This window comes from Gallus gallus, chromosome 20 (assembly GCF_016699485.2).
Source record: "Gallus gallus isolate bGalGal1 chromosome 20, bGalGal1.mat.broiler.GRCg7b, whole genome shotgun sequence".
Classification (NCBI taxonomy): Eukaryota; Metazoa; Chordata; class Aves; order Galliformes; family Phasianidae; genus Gallus; species Gallus gallus.
The window spans coordinates 13,764,660-13,782,231 of NC_052551.1; the positions used below are offsets into that span (position 1 = coordinate 13,764,660).

Genomic DNA, 17,572 nt, shown 5'->3' on the forward strand with positions numbered 1-17,572 from the left:
CCTCCAAATAATGCATTTAAATACACAGATTGCTTTAATTAATGTTTTCTGCTATTCGCCAGCAGCATGTGAGTGAGAGGACTGCATGAATACTTAAAGGAGTTGCTTAAGGGAGCAGTTGGTCTGGGTTTTGATTGTCTATGCTCTCTTCCCATCTTCCCCTTCTCCAGGATTTTAAGCAGTTTGAACCTAATGACTTTTATTTGAAAAACACTACATGGGAAGATGTAGGATTGTGGGACCCATCGCTTACAAAAAATCAGGTTGGTAATGGTTTATGTTGATGCATCAAATTTTGAAGGTGGTTTATATTAAGGGGCATTTCACACATGTGCTTTTCCTGTGATTTTACCCATTGGTCGATTGTCTTTGCTTTAAGGGACAGAAAAATGGTTTTATTATTTTAGAAGCAATAATTTCAGTTTTTATTTTACTAAGTACTGATAGCAAAATAATGGAGAAATGACTGGTCAGAATATCTTACCCTTTGTCAGCTACATACTAACAGGTCATCTGTTTTCAAGCTTAGCACAGTTTCATCTATCTTCCAGTCAAAGGATCACCAATTCTGTAGTTTGTGGTAATTTTGTTTCCTTTTCTGTTAGCATCATGTTAGAAAAACTTTAAATGAACTGATTTAACTACCACTCTCTTCACAGCTGTAGCTGTGTACCACGTGAGGATTCTCATAATCTGACTCTGAGGTTTTGGTTTAGGCATATATAGTTCTGTACAGAGGATGAAGTGACGCTGCCAGTTTTACTTTCTAGATGTTGAGTCAGTAATAAAGGAGATTTGAACCAAGTTGAAAGTGGAAGGAGGGAATGTCTCTATTACAGTGATTTATTTGACTTTACTGATTTAATGTGTTAAGACAATGTATTAAGGTATGGATTGCAATAGCCTCTACCATCATAGACTAATACTAGCACTTACAGAACAGTGAGAAGGTGAGAAATCTCTATACAAAATAAGCCCACTTGCAGCATCTGAAAGACTGGGTATGGAAATGAGAAGCCACATTATGGTGGATTCCTGGTGTGGTCTTTATCTAAATATATCCCTTTATTATGTTCCATAAAATGCACTGATGTGCATTTTTTCCTAGTTAATCCCTGAATAAAAAAACCTTACTATGAAAGGAGACAACTTTTGTTTAGTTTGTATTGCATCTTGCCTCCAGCCTTTGACATAGCCAAGGCTTCAGAAGGTGGACAGAAGCATATATGCTCACTTGTACAAGGGGGAGAGTACAACTCTCCAGCTACTTTAAATGCACTTTGTGTAACTTGACGGACAAGACTTGTTTTGACACACATTATGAATGTTTGTAATTATGTGAAGTTCATGTCTTATCTGAAATGATAGGTTGCTGGTGGCTGTTTCTGAGGCCAACATAATTTTAGTTCTTTTAAAACAGTGGATAAGAACTGCCATCAGCAGGGAAAGTAGGCAAGTGTGGAGCTTTCAAGTACCCCTTTTTTTTATTCCCCTGATAATTATTGTTTTAAAAATCAGGATTGTGCTTTGATCAGAAGGAAAACGTGTGGTTGCCTTAAGGGATTGTATGGCCTTAGTATTTAACTTTTGAAGAGTGTTCTTTATCTTAAAGTTTGTAACTGATTAAGGCTTTTAAACAGAATGGATACGAAGTGTTAGCTATCTCTATGAATGTTTGGCAGAACCAAAGGGACATAACTCCTGTCTTCATGCAGTCTCATTCTACACCAACAGTCGTGCTTTCCTTTTCTGAAATAATGAGATAATGGTGAACATTTGCATGCTCAGCTGCAGGGAACACAGCTTCTGTTGACTGGTGGAACAAATGTTTATGCTTTATCCTTGAATGCTGAGGGCATGGCCAAACTCTTGAGGGACCTTTTAAATTGGCTGTCATCACCTCATGTGTGTTCAGATGATAAACATAAGACTTCATCTGTAGGCCAGGAATCACAGAGAATAAATTGATCTAAAGATTTAAGATTGTTGCAGTGGGTCTCGAGACTTTAGTTGTTCAGAGAAGGTCAGGGATGGTCTTTCTCCAAAAACTACTTTTCCATATTCAGTTTCTGCTTTGTTCTTTGTTTCAAGGACTATCGGACAAAGCCCTTTTGCTGCAGTGCATGTCCATTTTCCTCGAAGTTCTTTTCAGCATACAAAAGCCACTTCCGGAATGTCCATAGCGAAGACTTTGAAAATCGGATTCTCCTTAACTGTCCATACTGTACTTTCAATGCGGACAAAAAGACTTTGGAAACGCACATTAAAATATTTCATGCTCCAAATGCCAATACACCAAGTGGAGGCATCAGCACTTTTAAAGATAAAAACAAGCATGATAGCCTTAAACCTAAGCAGGCTGACAGTGTAGAACAAGCTGTTTATTACTGTAAGAAGTGCACTTACCGAGATCCGCTGTATGAAATTGTTAGAAAGCACATTTACAGGGAACATTTTCAGCACGTAGCTGCTCCTTACGTAGCAAAGGGAGGTGAAAAGTCACTCAATGGTGCAGTTCCATTAAGTTCCAGTACCCGGGAGGAGGGTAGTATTCATTGCAAACGATGCCTTTTTATGCCGAAATCATATGAAGCTTTAGTACAGCACGTTATTGAAGACCATGAACGTATAGGGTATCAGGTAACAGCGATGATAGGTCACACTAATGTAGTGGTTCCAAGATCTAAACCTTTGATGCTAATAGCTCCAAAACCACAGGACAAAAAGCCTATGGGACTCCCTCAGAGGATGGGTCCCCTTTCCCCTGGGAGCGTTCGATCTCTTTCATCACAACAGATGATGAACAGACTCACTATACCAAAGCCTACATTAAATTCTGCAGGAGTGAATATGATGTCAAATGTTCACTTACAGCAAAACAATTACGGTGTCAAATCAGTACCACCAAGTTATGTTGGTCAGCCAGGGGGAAGGCTGAGCTTAAGTGGTAATGCACCAGTTTCTATTCCACAGCAATCTCAAACAATGAAACAGTTTTCAAGTGGAAATGGAAGGCCTTATGCTCTTGGGGAACAGAGATCTCAGGCCTCAGCAAGATATTCTCTTCAGTCTGCCAATTCAACTTCTTTGTCGTCAGCTCAATTGAAACAAACGTCGTTATCTCAGTCACAGGCAGCTTCAAGAGTATTAGGTCAGTCTGGCTCAAAATCTCCTGTAGCTGCTACAGGTCCTTCTTCTGTCAATACATCATCCACACAAAAGTGGAAAATCTGTACAATCTGTAATGAGCTGTTTCCTGAAAATGTGTATAGTGTTCACTTTGAAAAGGAGCATAAGGCTGAAAAGGTGCCTGCAGTAGCTAACTATATAATGAAAATACACAATTTCACTAGCAAATGTCTATACTGTAATCGCTATTTACCCACTGATACATTGCTTAATCATATGTTAATACATGGTTTGTCTTGTCCGTATTGCCGTTCAACCTTCAATGATGTTGAAAAGATGGCTGCTCATATGCGAATGGTTCATGTTGATGAAGAAATGGGACCTAAAACTGATTCCACTTTAACGTTTGATTTGACACTGCAGCAGGGTAGTCTCACAAATATACATCTTCTCGTAACGACCTACAACCTGAGAGATGCTCCTGCTGAATCTGTAGCTTACCATGCTCAGAATACACCTCCAGTTCCTCCAAAACCACAGCCGAAAATCCAGGAGAAGTCTGATGTACCTGTGAAAAGTTCTCCACAAGCAGCAGTTCCCTACAAGAAAGATGTGGGGAAAACTCTCTGTCCTCTGTGTTTCTCAATCCTAAAGGGACCCATCTCTGATGCACTTGCACATCATCTACGGGAGAGGCATCAAGTTATTCAGACGGTTCATCCAGTTGAGAAAAAGCTAACCTACAAATGCATTCATTGCCTTGGCGTGTATACCAGTAACATGACTGCCTCAACTATAACGTTGCACCTTGTTCACTGCAGAGGTGTTGGGAAGACTCAGAATGGCCAGGACAAAGGTACTTCGTCATCTCGGCTAAGTCAGTCTGCAGGTGTAGCGCCTGTAAAACGTACTTACGAACACATGGAATTCTCTCTAATGAAGAGAAGGAAAATGGATGATGATGACTCCCCCTCTGCCTTTGAGGAGAAGCCTGAAGAACCGGTAGTTCTAGCATTGGACCCCAAGGGTCATGAAGATGATTCCTATGAAGCCAGGAAAACATTTCTCACAAAATATTTTAATAAGCAACCATATCCAACTAGGAGAGAGATTGAAAAGCTGGCTGCCAGTTTGTGGCTGTGGAAATCTGATATTGCATCTCACTTTAGCAACAAAAGGAAAAAATGTGTTAGAGATTGTGAAAAATACAAACCTGGTGTGCTGCTTGGTTTCAATATGAAAGAATTAAACAAAGTTAAGCATGAAATGGATTTTGATGCTGAATGGCTGTTTGAAAACCACGATGAAAAGAATTCCAGAGTTAATGTAAGTAAGACTGTTGATAAAAAAATAAACATAGAAAAAGACAATGAAAGTTCATCAGACAGCTATGAGAACATAGAAGAGGAATACAATGAAAGCAGTAGTCCATTTGGTCCACATATTTCTGACATTGGTGAGAAAGCTTCTCCTGATAGCATAGCAGAGAACCCGGATGATGGCATATCCAAGGAAATCATTGAAGAAAATACTTTACCATCTCCAGAAAAGTCTGATCAAAAACAAGAAGAAAGCTCTAAATATGAGGAGATGATTTCTGCCGAAGAGCAGACAAAACTGGTTGGTGATGTTTCAGATAGTGAAGGTTATCAGGATGATCAAGATGATGCTGTTGAATGGAAAGATGGAGCTTCACAGTCTGAAAGTGGGCCTGGTTCTCAGCAAGTTTCTGATTTTGAAGATAATACATCAGAAGTAAAACCAGAAGTGTGGACAGATGAATCCTCACAAAGTGAAGATGCTGGTAGCAGTAAACCGACTGCTGAGACAAAAGGAGGTGGGTCTGAGAGTGATGAAGAGCAGTCAAAGTGGAAGAATCGTTCCTATGGAAAAGTAGAAGAGTTCTGGGCTAAGGACCAGTCGCAATGGAAAAACGCATCAGAAATTGAGGAGAGCTTGACAAATCAGCAGATGGAATGGCAGAATAGCACAATTGACAGTGAGGATGGAGATCAGTTTGACAGTGTGACTGATGGGGTAGCAGATCCAATGCATAGCAGCTTATCCGGTGTGGAGCTGAGCAGTCAGCAAGCATAAGCTCCTCAACTCAGAATTGTCAGTGATATGATCCAGTCACAACTGTCTAAACACTTTCATTTCAGTATGACTGCTAAGCTTAAATTCTAACTGGTACTGCCTTCCAAGTGCTAGGTCACGGTGAGTGGTGTTTGTGGCCACTGTTACTCCAGTGGTTGTTTAAGGATGCTGTTGGCTAATCTTGCTTGAGAGTACTTGCTGGGATGAGCACAGTAATTTAATGTGAAAACAGATAAGCTGGTGGGTCAAGAATGCACACAGAAAAAAGCAGAGGTTTATTTTATCTGCATTTTCAACATTTATTTCACTCTTGTACATGTTCAGTTGTATGTCTTTTTAAACATTACCCTTTTTCACATGGTAGTGCGTAGGGCCAACATACAAGCTACCAGTTCAACGTGTATAGTAGACTATGGGGAAATTGATTTTTTTCATGTATCATTCTGAATAGTTGAAATGTATATTTGTACAGTCTTTTAGACCTATTCAAGTGAAGCTTATGAAATTGTTCTTGTGTACCCATCATAGATTTGTTTCTCTTTTTTAGTGTTGCCCTGCTGTGTAATAAATGCTGTATTTAGTTTACCTAGCAAAAGCTTGAAACTGCTATAGTATGAATTTTGACAAACTTAGTTTTTGCACATAACCTTGTACAATCTCAAAAACAGAGGCCAGCACCATAAAAAAAATATATCTGGACTCTTATTGTATTATAGAATTTTCTTGTTCTGAATATCCTTGACATTACAACTGATGACAAATGTATTTCAGAGCCATTTTCTGAAATCTTTTAAGCTAAAAATGAAAAATCACATGCAAGAAACAAGTTTGCAGCTACTAATTTTGACACCTTTTAGATCTGTATAAAAGTGTATTGTGTTGAAGCAGCACACTTAAAACAAAAGTGCTGTGTTTTGGATATTTAGTTTTATCTTTAGTTAACACCAACAAGGTGTTGTATTCATTTATACCATCTAATATATGACACACTGTTGTAGTATGTATAATTTTGTGATCTTTATTTCCCTTTGTATTCTTCATTTAAACATCTAAATAAATTGCTGTATTGTGCTTACTGTAAATATCTGCTTTATTACATGGCAGTGCCATGTTCCTGCCTGGGCAGTCCCACTTTGCTAAATTTTTGGGGGGTTTTTTGTTTGGTATTTTTTGTTCGTTTGTTTCCTAAAAGATGCTGCACAGCACAGCTGGGGCATGTATGTATAGTATTTTCTTACTGAATAGACTAATCTCTTCAAGGACATTGAGAAATCGTACTAAACTAACTTTGTCTGAATTTGTCTTGACTATTTAGCATTCTAGAATGGTAGTTTATAAATAAAGTTGTAGTGATCGTAGTTCTTCATCCATAGAAACAGTCCATCAATTACTTGTGTTTTTCATTCCTTTACACTTACTTATGTCAATGAGGATCACTTGCACATATTGAAAAGCTTCTTAGAACCATGTCTGCTTTTAAAAGGCTACGTGTTGAGGGTAAATGATAGGGAAGGTATGGGAATATCACTTAAACACAAAGGAAGGTGCATGCCTTGCAAGCTACAGCCTTTGGGGGATGGGGGAGGGTTGAAAAAGTAAATACTGAAAAACCCACAAAAATCTGTTGAAACGAATGATTGGTTTGGTCAGACCTGTTCTGCAGATCAGTTCTGCGCTTCCTCAAGTGTGCAGTATAGTACAGCTATCTAACCAAAACGTCACTGAGACAGTCATTTACTGAAGAGAATCCAATTGTGATGAAAACCAAACTACACTTAACAAGAGCAATGAGCTTGATTTAGGTATACAACTAATAAAATACCAAAAGGTTTACTTTCTGATGCTGTACAAGGACTAAATTTACACGTGAAATCTTTGTTAATGTTATAAAGGAGGAAATGGTTCTGTTTTCAACATATTATACAGCAAGCCTTTCATAGAGATCTTGAGAAGACTTTACCTATAGCCTTTTCAGGTAAGTGCAAGTGTGAACTGTACTTTCTACTGGTGTAATGAACAAACCACTGATTTGTGATGCTGACAGTTTGGAATGAGCATTCCTGTTCTTTGTATCTGAAAACGGTTAGCTATGATTGTTTAGATTTGTCTTTTGATCTTACTTTCCCCCTGTACAGAAGATGTACATACTTTGGTTCTGCCCCTGTAACAGGTGTGGCTGTTGGGCTGAATCTCAGTTATACACTCAAGCATTAGAAGATAAGTTTTAGGGACCTCACACAAAAAATGTTTTTGATGTTTACATCGGAGGAAGAGCCCCTTGTGCTTCTCTGCCTTAGGAGAAAACTCAAGCCTCAGGTCTTATTTTGTTACCAAACTCTCTGAAGCGTTTACTTGAAAATAACTTTTCAGTGAGTCAGCTGAGTCCATTAACTACTCTCTGTAGATGCCGGTTGGGTGGTGTTTTTTTTCAGCAACATCAACCATGGGAAGTCCTGGAAGAGGCTAATAAAAGTTGTTAATGTTCCTTTCCCCTTTCTGTTGGCTGTTCTGTTTCCCAGAATGCTACGGTCCAAAAACCTAACTAAATTTCAGAATTTGCAGCATATCACTGAGGCTTTAAGAGATTAAATAATTTTAGAAACACAGGACCTTGTAGCATTCAAAAACCCTACAAAAGTAACTTTGTCTGCATTTGCCTTTACTATTAGCATTCTAGAACACTAGTTAATTAAAAAAAAAAAAAAACCAACAAAAAAACACATGGTTATCATCATGCATTCTGGAGAAACAGTCCATGAGTTACCTGCATTAAACTCTTACAGGATATAGTGCAACCACTACCATCTGTCAGGCAGCAAAGTAAAAAAATCTTAAGAAACAGGCATCATACTTCTCAGTATCTGTTCAGGTTAGTTTCACATTAGTAGCCTATAGTTGAGGTCACATTTCCAAAGAGAGTTGCTGGTTGACATCAGTAAATATTAAGACTGAAGTAAAAACTTGGAAACATTTTATTTGCCAGAAAATGCCACGATAGGAAATACAGTTTTACGTAGTGACTAAAGTAAAGGTTTTGCATAAAATTAGTACTTAACAGAAATATCAAGGAAGACATGTTTAAGTTTTAGCATGAACTCCAGTATTTCAAACAAGCTGCTCTTAAAATCTGCACCTTAGCCTGGGCAAGAGTTCCTTTCTACACTTGAGGCAAAGCACATTTTTTGTAGTAGTCATGAAGCAGAAATAGTAAATGGCCCAATAAAAAGGAGCCTTAAGTCTAGATTGTGTTTATAATAGAGTAGTTTATTGGAGCGTTATAATTAAGTGAGATGGAAGATATCCGATTTGTACATATGTTACTAGAGTTCTGTGTGAGGGCTCTAGAAGCATGCTAGCTGTTGCTGAGTAGCCAGCTCAGTCTGACCTCTTAAATAAATTCTGAGAAAACAGTTTGCATCCCAGCTTTGGCCCGCGTAAGAGAACAGAAAGATCCCTTAGCTAAAGAATTTCCTTTAGCCAGTTTACCTGAATTGAAGCAAAGTGAAACGTGTTTTCATCTGAAACGTTACCTGAAATCTAAACGCTTAACTCCTGAGAAGGAAGTGGATGATGAGCATACACATTACTTCAAGATACAAGACAGCATCATGCAAGAAGAACTTTAAGGGAGTGTGACCTGGTAATTTGTCTTGACAAATACCCAAGACTGGCAAGGACAGCCTGAGAATGGGTAGAGGTATTTGCATTTTTATCTGACACTTTTAACTATATTTCTGTGGGTGCTCATGGGTTTGTTATTCCTGTAACTTTGAGCCACCCTTCCTTGCACTGACCTGCAGCTGAGATGTGCCTCAGCAAGTACAGTTCTCCCAGCTGTGTTCCTACACAGCTTACCTCAGTTTTTATCAGAACCTAAAGATTCCAGGAGTATGGTGTCTGTACTGTTCCTTCATTTCTGTTAATAAAGAAGCTGATGTTTTGCTAAAATGGCTGGTATAATGAGTATTCTGTGCCTTTTGTAATTAGTTTTCTTCTCTGTAACAGTAGTTCATTTGTAGTAATCCATTACGATAGCCTGCACTGCAGGGCACAGACGCTGACTAGGTCTGTCTGTTGCTTTGTATTTTAATTCACTTTATCTTTCATCACCAGTTCCACTAATAAATATGAAAACGTTGAGTTCACTTATTTCAGCATTGGACTCCATGGTTGCTCAAAGCCATAGAGCTTTACATTCACTATAAGCTTTTTTTTTTCCTTCTTTCTCCCTGCTTCCCATTGTAGTACTTGCATATGAGCCTCCAGATTAAGTTTTTTTCACAGGCATTTTTAAAGTAAGAGCATTTATTTCTATTTATTCAAATTGTACTATTTGCAAAGCCAACTATCTGAAATGCTTATCTTTCAGAAGCAATCTACCATCTTGACCTCCTTTTTGTTGCCATAGTGAGATCTTCTGTACATAAAGGAGACAAGTATCTTCTAACCTACGTATATAACCTCCTCTTTCTAATTTTCCTTATTCAGATAATTGTTTTTTGTTCACCTAGACAAAAAAAAAAAAAACAAGCTACAGGTGGGGAGATGAATATTCTACTTCAAGTTCTGGTTAAACAGAATGACTCTTACAAAATGGCACATCCAAAGGTCCATAACAACATTGCAAAAAGTTTATTCATATTACTCAGCTTGTGTTACGCAACAGCTTTTAAAACCCTATTCCTGCTTTGGAGTGCTAGAAGGTTTGGCCATATGTGGTTTATTGAATTGTTAAATTCTGACCCTGATTTCATGCTCTGTGGTGTATCCTGATGATTTGTGAGGCTGGCAGTTTTAGCATGCAATACTAGCACATTCTTTAAGCTTCTGATCATTTTAAGTATAAAAATGTGATGCTTTATATATTTGCTTTGCTGGTTCTGTAAGCTTATGGTGTAAACTACTGTGATCAAATCTTAGAATAAATGTTCCAGCCTCTATACGGCCACAACATGATTGGAAAGTTTCAGCTTCCTTTTACAGATGCTAACCAAAGATCTGAAGTATAACAGTTGCTTCTACTTACATATATAAAGTATGAACCATAAGAACAAACCCAGCCTTTTATAAAAGAGACAGAAATCAATGATTTTGATACTTGGTACCTACATTGTTCATAGGGAAAAAGTCTTTGGTTTGATAGAGTTTTGGCAGATCTTAAAGTGCCACTCCTGGAGGAGGTCTGAAACAAAAACAGGACAAAAATTAAAATATTATTTCCTGCAGCTTAGGATTAAGTAATTCTTCTAAACTAACACATCGAATCACAGAATTGTTACAGTTGGAAAAGACCTTGGAGATCATCAAGTCCAACCATTAACCCATCACCATGGTGCCCACCTGTACAATCATTTCTTGGCATCTGTTTCAAAATACAACACAGAATCGTCAGAGTCGGAAGGGACTTCTGAGGGCCATCTGGTCCAACTCCCCTGCAATGCACAGGGACACCACAGCTAGATCAGGTTGCCCAGGGCCTGATCCATCCTGGCCCTGAACGTCTCCAGAGATGGGGCATCAACCACAGCTCTGTGCAACCTCTTCCAGTGCCTCACCACCCTCACTGTAAAAGACTTTTTCCTTATATCCGATTTAAATCTACCCTCTTGTAGTTTGAAGTCATTTCCCCTTGTTCTGTCACCACAGGCCCTGCTCAAGAGTCTGACCCCTTCTTTCCTGTAGCTCCCCTTTAGATACTGACATGCCACCCTCAGATCACTGCAGAGCCTTCTCCAGGCTGCACAGCCCCAGCTCTCAGCCTGCCCTGCATTGGAGCTGCATTCAGTGTACCAAAAGAGGCACGAGATACAGAAGATGAAGTGGCTAGATTAAACCTTTGGTAGCTTGCATCAATGTCAAACAAAAACAAAAAAAGCTAAGGAAAAAAAAGCTGAAACAAATTGTTGGATTTTCTGCTTCCTTGGTTTCAGGAATATGCTTTTGATTACTCTGATTTTATGTCCTGCATCCTAGAATGCATATTTAACCACAGACTGTTATATCTATGATGATTATGTAGTTTATTAGACACAGTAGTAGAACCTTCCAGTCCTAACACCAGGGGAAGTTAAATCCCTTAGAAATCTGGCTTTACTGTATTTGTTCCTTTATGGCTGATACTTTTTTTTTTTTCCCCAGCATCTTTCTTTCTAAACACTTAACTCTCAAACACGCAACAGCATCACAAACTGAAATGGTAAAATTGCAAATATTTGTGTTTAAACTCCTTTTGCAATACGTATCTTGGGAATCCACCCACAATGCTGTGAAAAGCTGAGACTTCTGGCCAGCAGCTTCAACTCAGTTGCATTTAGTATGAACTAGAGGGTAACACGGGTGAAAATGATTCTCCAAAATACAGGTGATGCTGAGTGACCGTGTCAGAATTTCCATAGTGCAGTTTTAATCTAGCAGAACTATCTACTCTTTTATATAGATAGATAGATAGATATGTACACACACGTATGTAAAGCTTCTCAGCCACCAATATCTGCATGTGCTCTTGATCGTATGATCAAGAGATATGGGGGAAAAAACCAACATCTCATATTAGAGGTTATTTTCCAATACAAGGTAACTGGCTCTGTAAAATATTCAAAAAACATTTACTTTCCCATCTGATTCTCCAGATGTAGCTCAGCAATCACCTTAGGAGGATTAATACTGAACAGTTAAAAATAGGGTAGAACACAGGGGAAATTAATTTTAAAGCACAGAAAAATGTAAATTAGTTAGCAATGCCAGAAATGGCTGACTAAAGAAGAAATATAGAAAAGGATTTGGTTTTCTTCTGGGGCTCTGAAGAAATCAAATAATCGATTAATCCTGAACTGAGATCAAATAGTTCAGTAGTACAGTTCCAACCTAAAAACCTATCTAAAATCTCACTCTCAAGGACAAATTACGAACCTCTCCATAAAACTAAAGGTTTTCAGTTTAAAACCGTGTATTTCCAGATAACAGTTTGCTGCTTAGATGTAATCCTCACGTTTATCTGTATTTAGTTCTCATTCATGTGTTTCAGGCTGCGCACCTGTTTACATACATTTCTTGATAGTATCCACTGCTAATCCTTCAGGATAACATCCATCCAGGCACAATTTAAGAAGTGAACGCTCATTTATACCATGACCCAAACACTGCTACCTAAGCTGCACTGCTTAGTGCAGCCAAACACTGCTGCGTCTGTTACTCATTTCCGATGCTCAAAATTAATTTATTCATTACTCACTAACATGTTACTTTCTGACAGCTCCAGTCCCAGTTCCTAGGGACTGAAAGTTATACTCACAACTGTTAGGTAATTTTTTTCCCCTCGAAGGTGTTAAAAAATATCACTAGGGATTCTCAGATAGACCTCTTATCCTGGCTTTCAGTCTTCAACAGTGGGGTACAGCAAAGCTGTCAGTCCTAGACTTACACAAGCAATTTTTCTATGTTAATGCAGTGTCTGAGTCAAGCACATACAATACCAGAATAGTAATAGCCTCAAATTATAGGTCCCTTTGCAAATCAATTCATATCAACACATTTTTTCATCTAAGACATTTAAGCTCTTGGAGTCACTTGCACATGGAACAGCAGCTGAGGTCCCCAGGGAAAAACTCGAACTGCTTTCACTTCCAGGAATAATGCCATAGGCAAAAGTAAACAAAAATAACACCATCCATCCAAAGCATGAGGCAACGTTATGTTCAGAAAAGAGTCAGTAATTGTAATGGGAATCAGATAAGGCTAATAAAAAAAAAGTAGACCGACCAAGGAGACACAAGGAAACGTGGATTTCACCCTCCTTTCCTTTGTGAATGATTCATTCTGAATCTACCATAGTAGCCAAGGTAAGGAAAGATTCCACTTCCCAAGCTGGTTCTCTGTTTCAGTAGTATCAGAATGCAAAACAACCTCTTGGCTCCTTGTTTGAGACTACAAACAAGCAATCAGACAGTATGAAGGCAAGACATGACTGAGCTGACGCTGACACTGGAAAAACATTTAGATGTAGTCCACTTGGCTCTAAATAAGAGTCTTCTTAGGTTCTATTATCTGTTAAGTAGGGACAATTAAGCAGCATGAAACACTGTATGTAAACTCCCTAATTTGATTGCAGTAGCTCCAGCAGTACCCAACAGGTTATCAGAACACCCCATTGCCATTTACAACCACTGTCTCCTCTTCACCTGCTACATGCATCACAAAAGAACTTAGCTTCATCTTCTTGGTAACTTCTTATGCTCTGAAAGGCAGCTATTGGGCCTGTCAGTTTTTTCTTCAGACTGAACAAACTCAGCTGTCCCAGACTCTCTTCAGTGATGATGTGCTCCAGACCAAGCACCTTGATGGCCTTCCCTTGAGCTCAGTCAAGTTTATAAATACCTTTCTTGTACCGAGGCCCTCAAAACAAGATATTCAAGATGCAGTTTAAGAAATGCCAAATAAAAGAGTAATTACCTGCAGGTACATCACCGTCATGTCATCCCTGATGACTTCACATTTAAAACAAACCTAAAATTTCTAAATGAGAAACAGCGCTAAAAAAAAATATTCATAAAGGAAAAGTCCTGAAATAGAGAGGTTCGAGTAAGGCAATAGAAACAGCAAACACAGCACCTTGTGTAATTCAACAGGTACTAGAAATATGGCAAACCTGCATTAGATCTAGCCTGACAAAATAGTCAATATTCTACTGTTCAATGAGAAGTCATTCAGACAGCGAAACTGACCCATTCACATTCCATTTCCAATAGTAATACAGCAGGAAACAAAGATTGATGAGGTTTAGCTCATATGTCAGCCTGTAGTCAGATGATGCTGTTCTATGGCAGCATAGGAAGAAATCAGACCATAAAAACAAGAATAGCCAGCATGCAAACACTGTCAAACCTAGGCTTAGCAACTTGTCTCCATATGAGACCAATGGCCTACGCTTCAAGTATGAAAACAGGGTGAGCATGCAGCACTGCTGCCCTGAGTATTCTACAAATCTATAGGAATTTGAGGATCCCCAGAAACAGAAAGGTAACTTTACTAAATGACTTTGTCTGATCAACTTCAACAACTTGGTGCACACTGAACAGCGCGACAGAGATACAGCTAGCATCTGAAAAGCTTCTACGTAGTGTTTTGCTCAAGAGTAGATGAATACTTTGGGATCCCAACAGGATGAAGGACTCAGCACTACACATGCACGCTTTGCAGGCCTGTTGTGGAACATATGTGAATAGAGATTTTAGCAGTCCGACAGGAGCACAGCCACAGTTCTTCATTGAGGGGAGAAGCAGCTAAAGCTAAAAATAAAAGAATGAAAAAAATGCACAGTCCCACCACTGAGACAGGGTGCCATGTCTATTTTATATAGAAGAAATGGAATTTGTCAGAGTAACAACCAATATCAAAAATCATTCCTATGCTCTAAAGTTTTTGTAATATTTTGGTTTTACAGACCTGTACAGTCCCAGCACAATGGGCTCTCTGGCAATGAAGGAGTTAAGCAGGAATGCTGCGTGGGTGGAACAGACTTACCAGACTTTTCTAGAAGAGCCACTATCATCAATACAGTCAAGTAATGCCAGCTAACGGCATACAATCCCGCGTGTGACCACACAAAGGCAAAGAAGCACCCACCAGGGCTGGGCATGGGGGGACCACTCAGACCAGATCAGAGTTGGGAGGAGGCAGAGCTGAGAGCCCAGCTGCAGGGCTGGCTGCCTGGAACACACACACACACACACACACACACACACACACACACACACACTCTCTCTCTCTCTCTCTCTCTCTCTCTCTCTCTCTCTCACACACACACACACACACACACACACACACTTTCCTGCAGACGGTCTTGCATTTTGTTCTTTGCAAACCGGAGAAGCTTGGGAAATATTTGCAGGTCTGGCTATTTAAGCAGGAGCAGCTTAGCGAGGAGCACGCAACAATCACCAAGATGAGTGTGCAGCATTATTGCTGCTGGAAGAATAATTTCCATAATAACTGCTTTATGATGTACAGTCACAGCATTTCACCACTCGGCTGCATGAACAAAAACCAACACCTAAGGGCAAGCATGTCATTTTCATACATTTTTTCCCCAGCCATATTGACACATGGACTCTGCGACAAAATGAACGCCACTGAGGCCCCAGAATATCTGCACTGAATATAAATACATTATGAAATAGCTTTTAAACTCTGCCCTGAAGCACTTCCTGATTGGCTGCCAATGATGTCACACATCCATAAAGCCCAATAAAATGCATGGGTTAACAAAGCTTATTTCTATGAATAAACTCCACACAGCAGGAATCCAAGCCTTGGCCAGGCACAGGATTACCAACAGCACCTCTCAGGTAGCTGAAACCCGGTGACCTCAGGCCTCAGAGTCACGTGGGCTGCCCACTGACTGCCAGAAACGTGCTCCCAGATTGCACTCAGCATTGTCAGCTCCTGCAAGAAAAGCCTTCCCCAAAGAATCACTGTCAGTTTTAAGGTATTAAAGATGCACTCGTGCATATTCAGAGCCATAAGTTTGGTCCTATCTGGTAGTTGTGATCTTACATTTCAAGTTGGAGGTTAGCTAAACGTGGTGGAGCCTTTACGAGCAGGAATTTGACTTCCAGTCCTGTTTGAATAAAATGCTATTAGTGAAGTGAGAACTGTGTTTTTTATGGAACCCTTAGCAAAACTAAAACCTGCAGATTCAGAAAATTCAAAAACTAATGCTAGAAATATCAACTAAGTCTTTAAAACATGCAATTTTGGCATCAGTTAAAATAACGAAACACACAAACTCTTCCCATGCACTATGCTTAGTGGTTGCTAGGCAAAGAATGCAGGTTTGCAGGTTACGCAGCTTTGACAGACTAAGCAGCCCATGCAGAGATAAACTTGCTGTGCAAAATACTACATGAGAATGATTCTCAATTACCAGCAACCTACTTGTTCTGGTCCTTACCATGAATACAATTCTTGGAACTAGCCCACCTTCAAACATTACTGGGTAAATTGCCTACTGTACTGTAAGCGGGAATCTTATGCATGAACTGAAAATACACTGACTTTGATTACCCTATTCTAGACAATTTTTCCAAATGTGAGCTAATTTATATGTCACAGAACCATAGAATAGCTTGGGTTGGAAGGGACCCTTAAGTCCATCTCATTCCAACCCCCTGCTATAGACAGGGACACCTCACTCTAGACCAGGTTGCTCACAGCCCCATTTGATTGGTTCCATGTCTTTGAGTGCTTCCATGCAGGGAGCATTCACAGCCTCTCTGGGCAACCTGTTCCAGTGCCTCACCATCCTCACAGTGAAGAATTTCTTCCTAATATCCAGTCTAAATCTCCCCTCTTCCAGTTTAAAGCTATTTCCCCTCATCCTGTCACTACCTGCCCTTATGAAAAGTCCCTCCCCAGCTTTCTTGTAGGCCCCTCCAGGCACTGGAAGGCCACTATAAGGTCTCTTGAGAGTCTTCTCTTCTCCAGGCTGCAAAGCTCTAACTCTCTCAGCCTGTCCTCGTAGAAGCAGTGCTCCAGCCCTCTGATCATCTTTATGGCCCTCCTCTGGACCTGCTCCAACAGCTCAATGCCCTTCTTGTGTTGAGGGCTCCAGAACTGGATGCAGTACTCCAGATGGGGCCTCACAAGAGCAGAATGGATGGGCAGAATCACCTTCCTGTCCCTGCTGGTCACATTTCCCTTAGTGCAACCCAGGATACAGTTGGCATATATAACATCCTATTTAATAGTTTGTATTCATACTTCCAAAGCGTGCATGCAAGCATACCACATAGAGATATGAAATGTTGCTTGATTTGCTATATAAATGTTACTTTTTCAAATTCTTGCCTAAGGCTCAAAAGCATTAGATAGAAATAAAGTCAAACTACATGATTAAAATATGGAGCTGCTATGAAGCATGGTATCATTGCACTGCTCCAAGCACCACCAAGATAAAAGACTGCAGTACTTCTATCCGCTATTGTTCTTTCTGCCTCTTTTTCAGCTTCATATCCATTACAAAAATGCAAAAACCCACAAGGTCAGCGTCTAGAAACCTCATGCTTTCCTTCATCCCTCCTAAAAGATCCCTTTACTACCGAACCTCAGCACATACCATCAAATATTTCAAGTGGAACAAATTCATTAACTTGTAAACACTACTTAACTAGCTGAACGCCAGTGACAGAAACCTAGAGCACTGTTACATCAGCTCCAAGCAGGCACTGCATTTCGTGTGTTAATACTGCCATCTGCTCATGTTGCATTTTTTACCACAAGAAAAAAAAAAAGACTGCTGAGTAAAGACACTTGAGAAAAACAGAAACAGGAGAAACTTGGCTTCACTGAG

The 17,572-nt window shown here is 39.6% G+C and overlaps 1 protein-coding gene and 1 long non-coding RNA gene across 34 annotated transcripts in view; one reads left to right on the top strand and one right to left on the bottom strand.

Moving 5' to 3' along the window:
• Nucleotides 1–6,308, top strand: part of ADNP (activity dependent neuroprotector homeobox) — a 25,472-nt gene extending 19,164 nt beyond the window's left edge. For all 19 annotated transcript variants that reach the window (XM_046902911.1, XM_025142451.3, XM_046902919.1 and 16 more), the window contains 2 exons: nucleotides 171–263; nucleotides 2,092–6,308. In XM_046902911.1, the coding sequence (XP_046758867.1) occupies nucleotides 171–263; nucleotides 2,092–5,226 (3,228 nt within the window). In that variant the 3' untranslated portion in view covers nucleotides 5,227–6,308. The remainder of the gene's footprint in view (nucleotides 1–170; nucleotides 264–2,091) is intronic.
• LOC121107305 overlaps nucleotides 5,479–17,572 on the bottom strand; it is a 30,454-nt gene continuing 18,360 nt past the window's right edge. For 9 of the 15 annotated variants that reach the window (XR_005841173.2, XR_005841176.2, XR_005841174.2 and 6 more), the window contains one exon: nucleotides 8,181–10,408. This is a non-coding gene — a long non-coding RNA (uncharacterized LOC121107305). Of the gene's footprint in view, nucleotides 7,690–8,180; nucleotides 10,409–10,566; nucleotides 10,659–17,572 lie in introns of those variants that run through there. The other 6 variants (XR_006931890.1, XR_005841167.2, XR_006931889.1 and 3 more) reach the window with 3 other exon arrangements.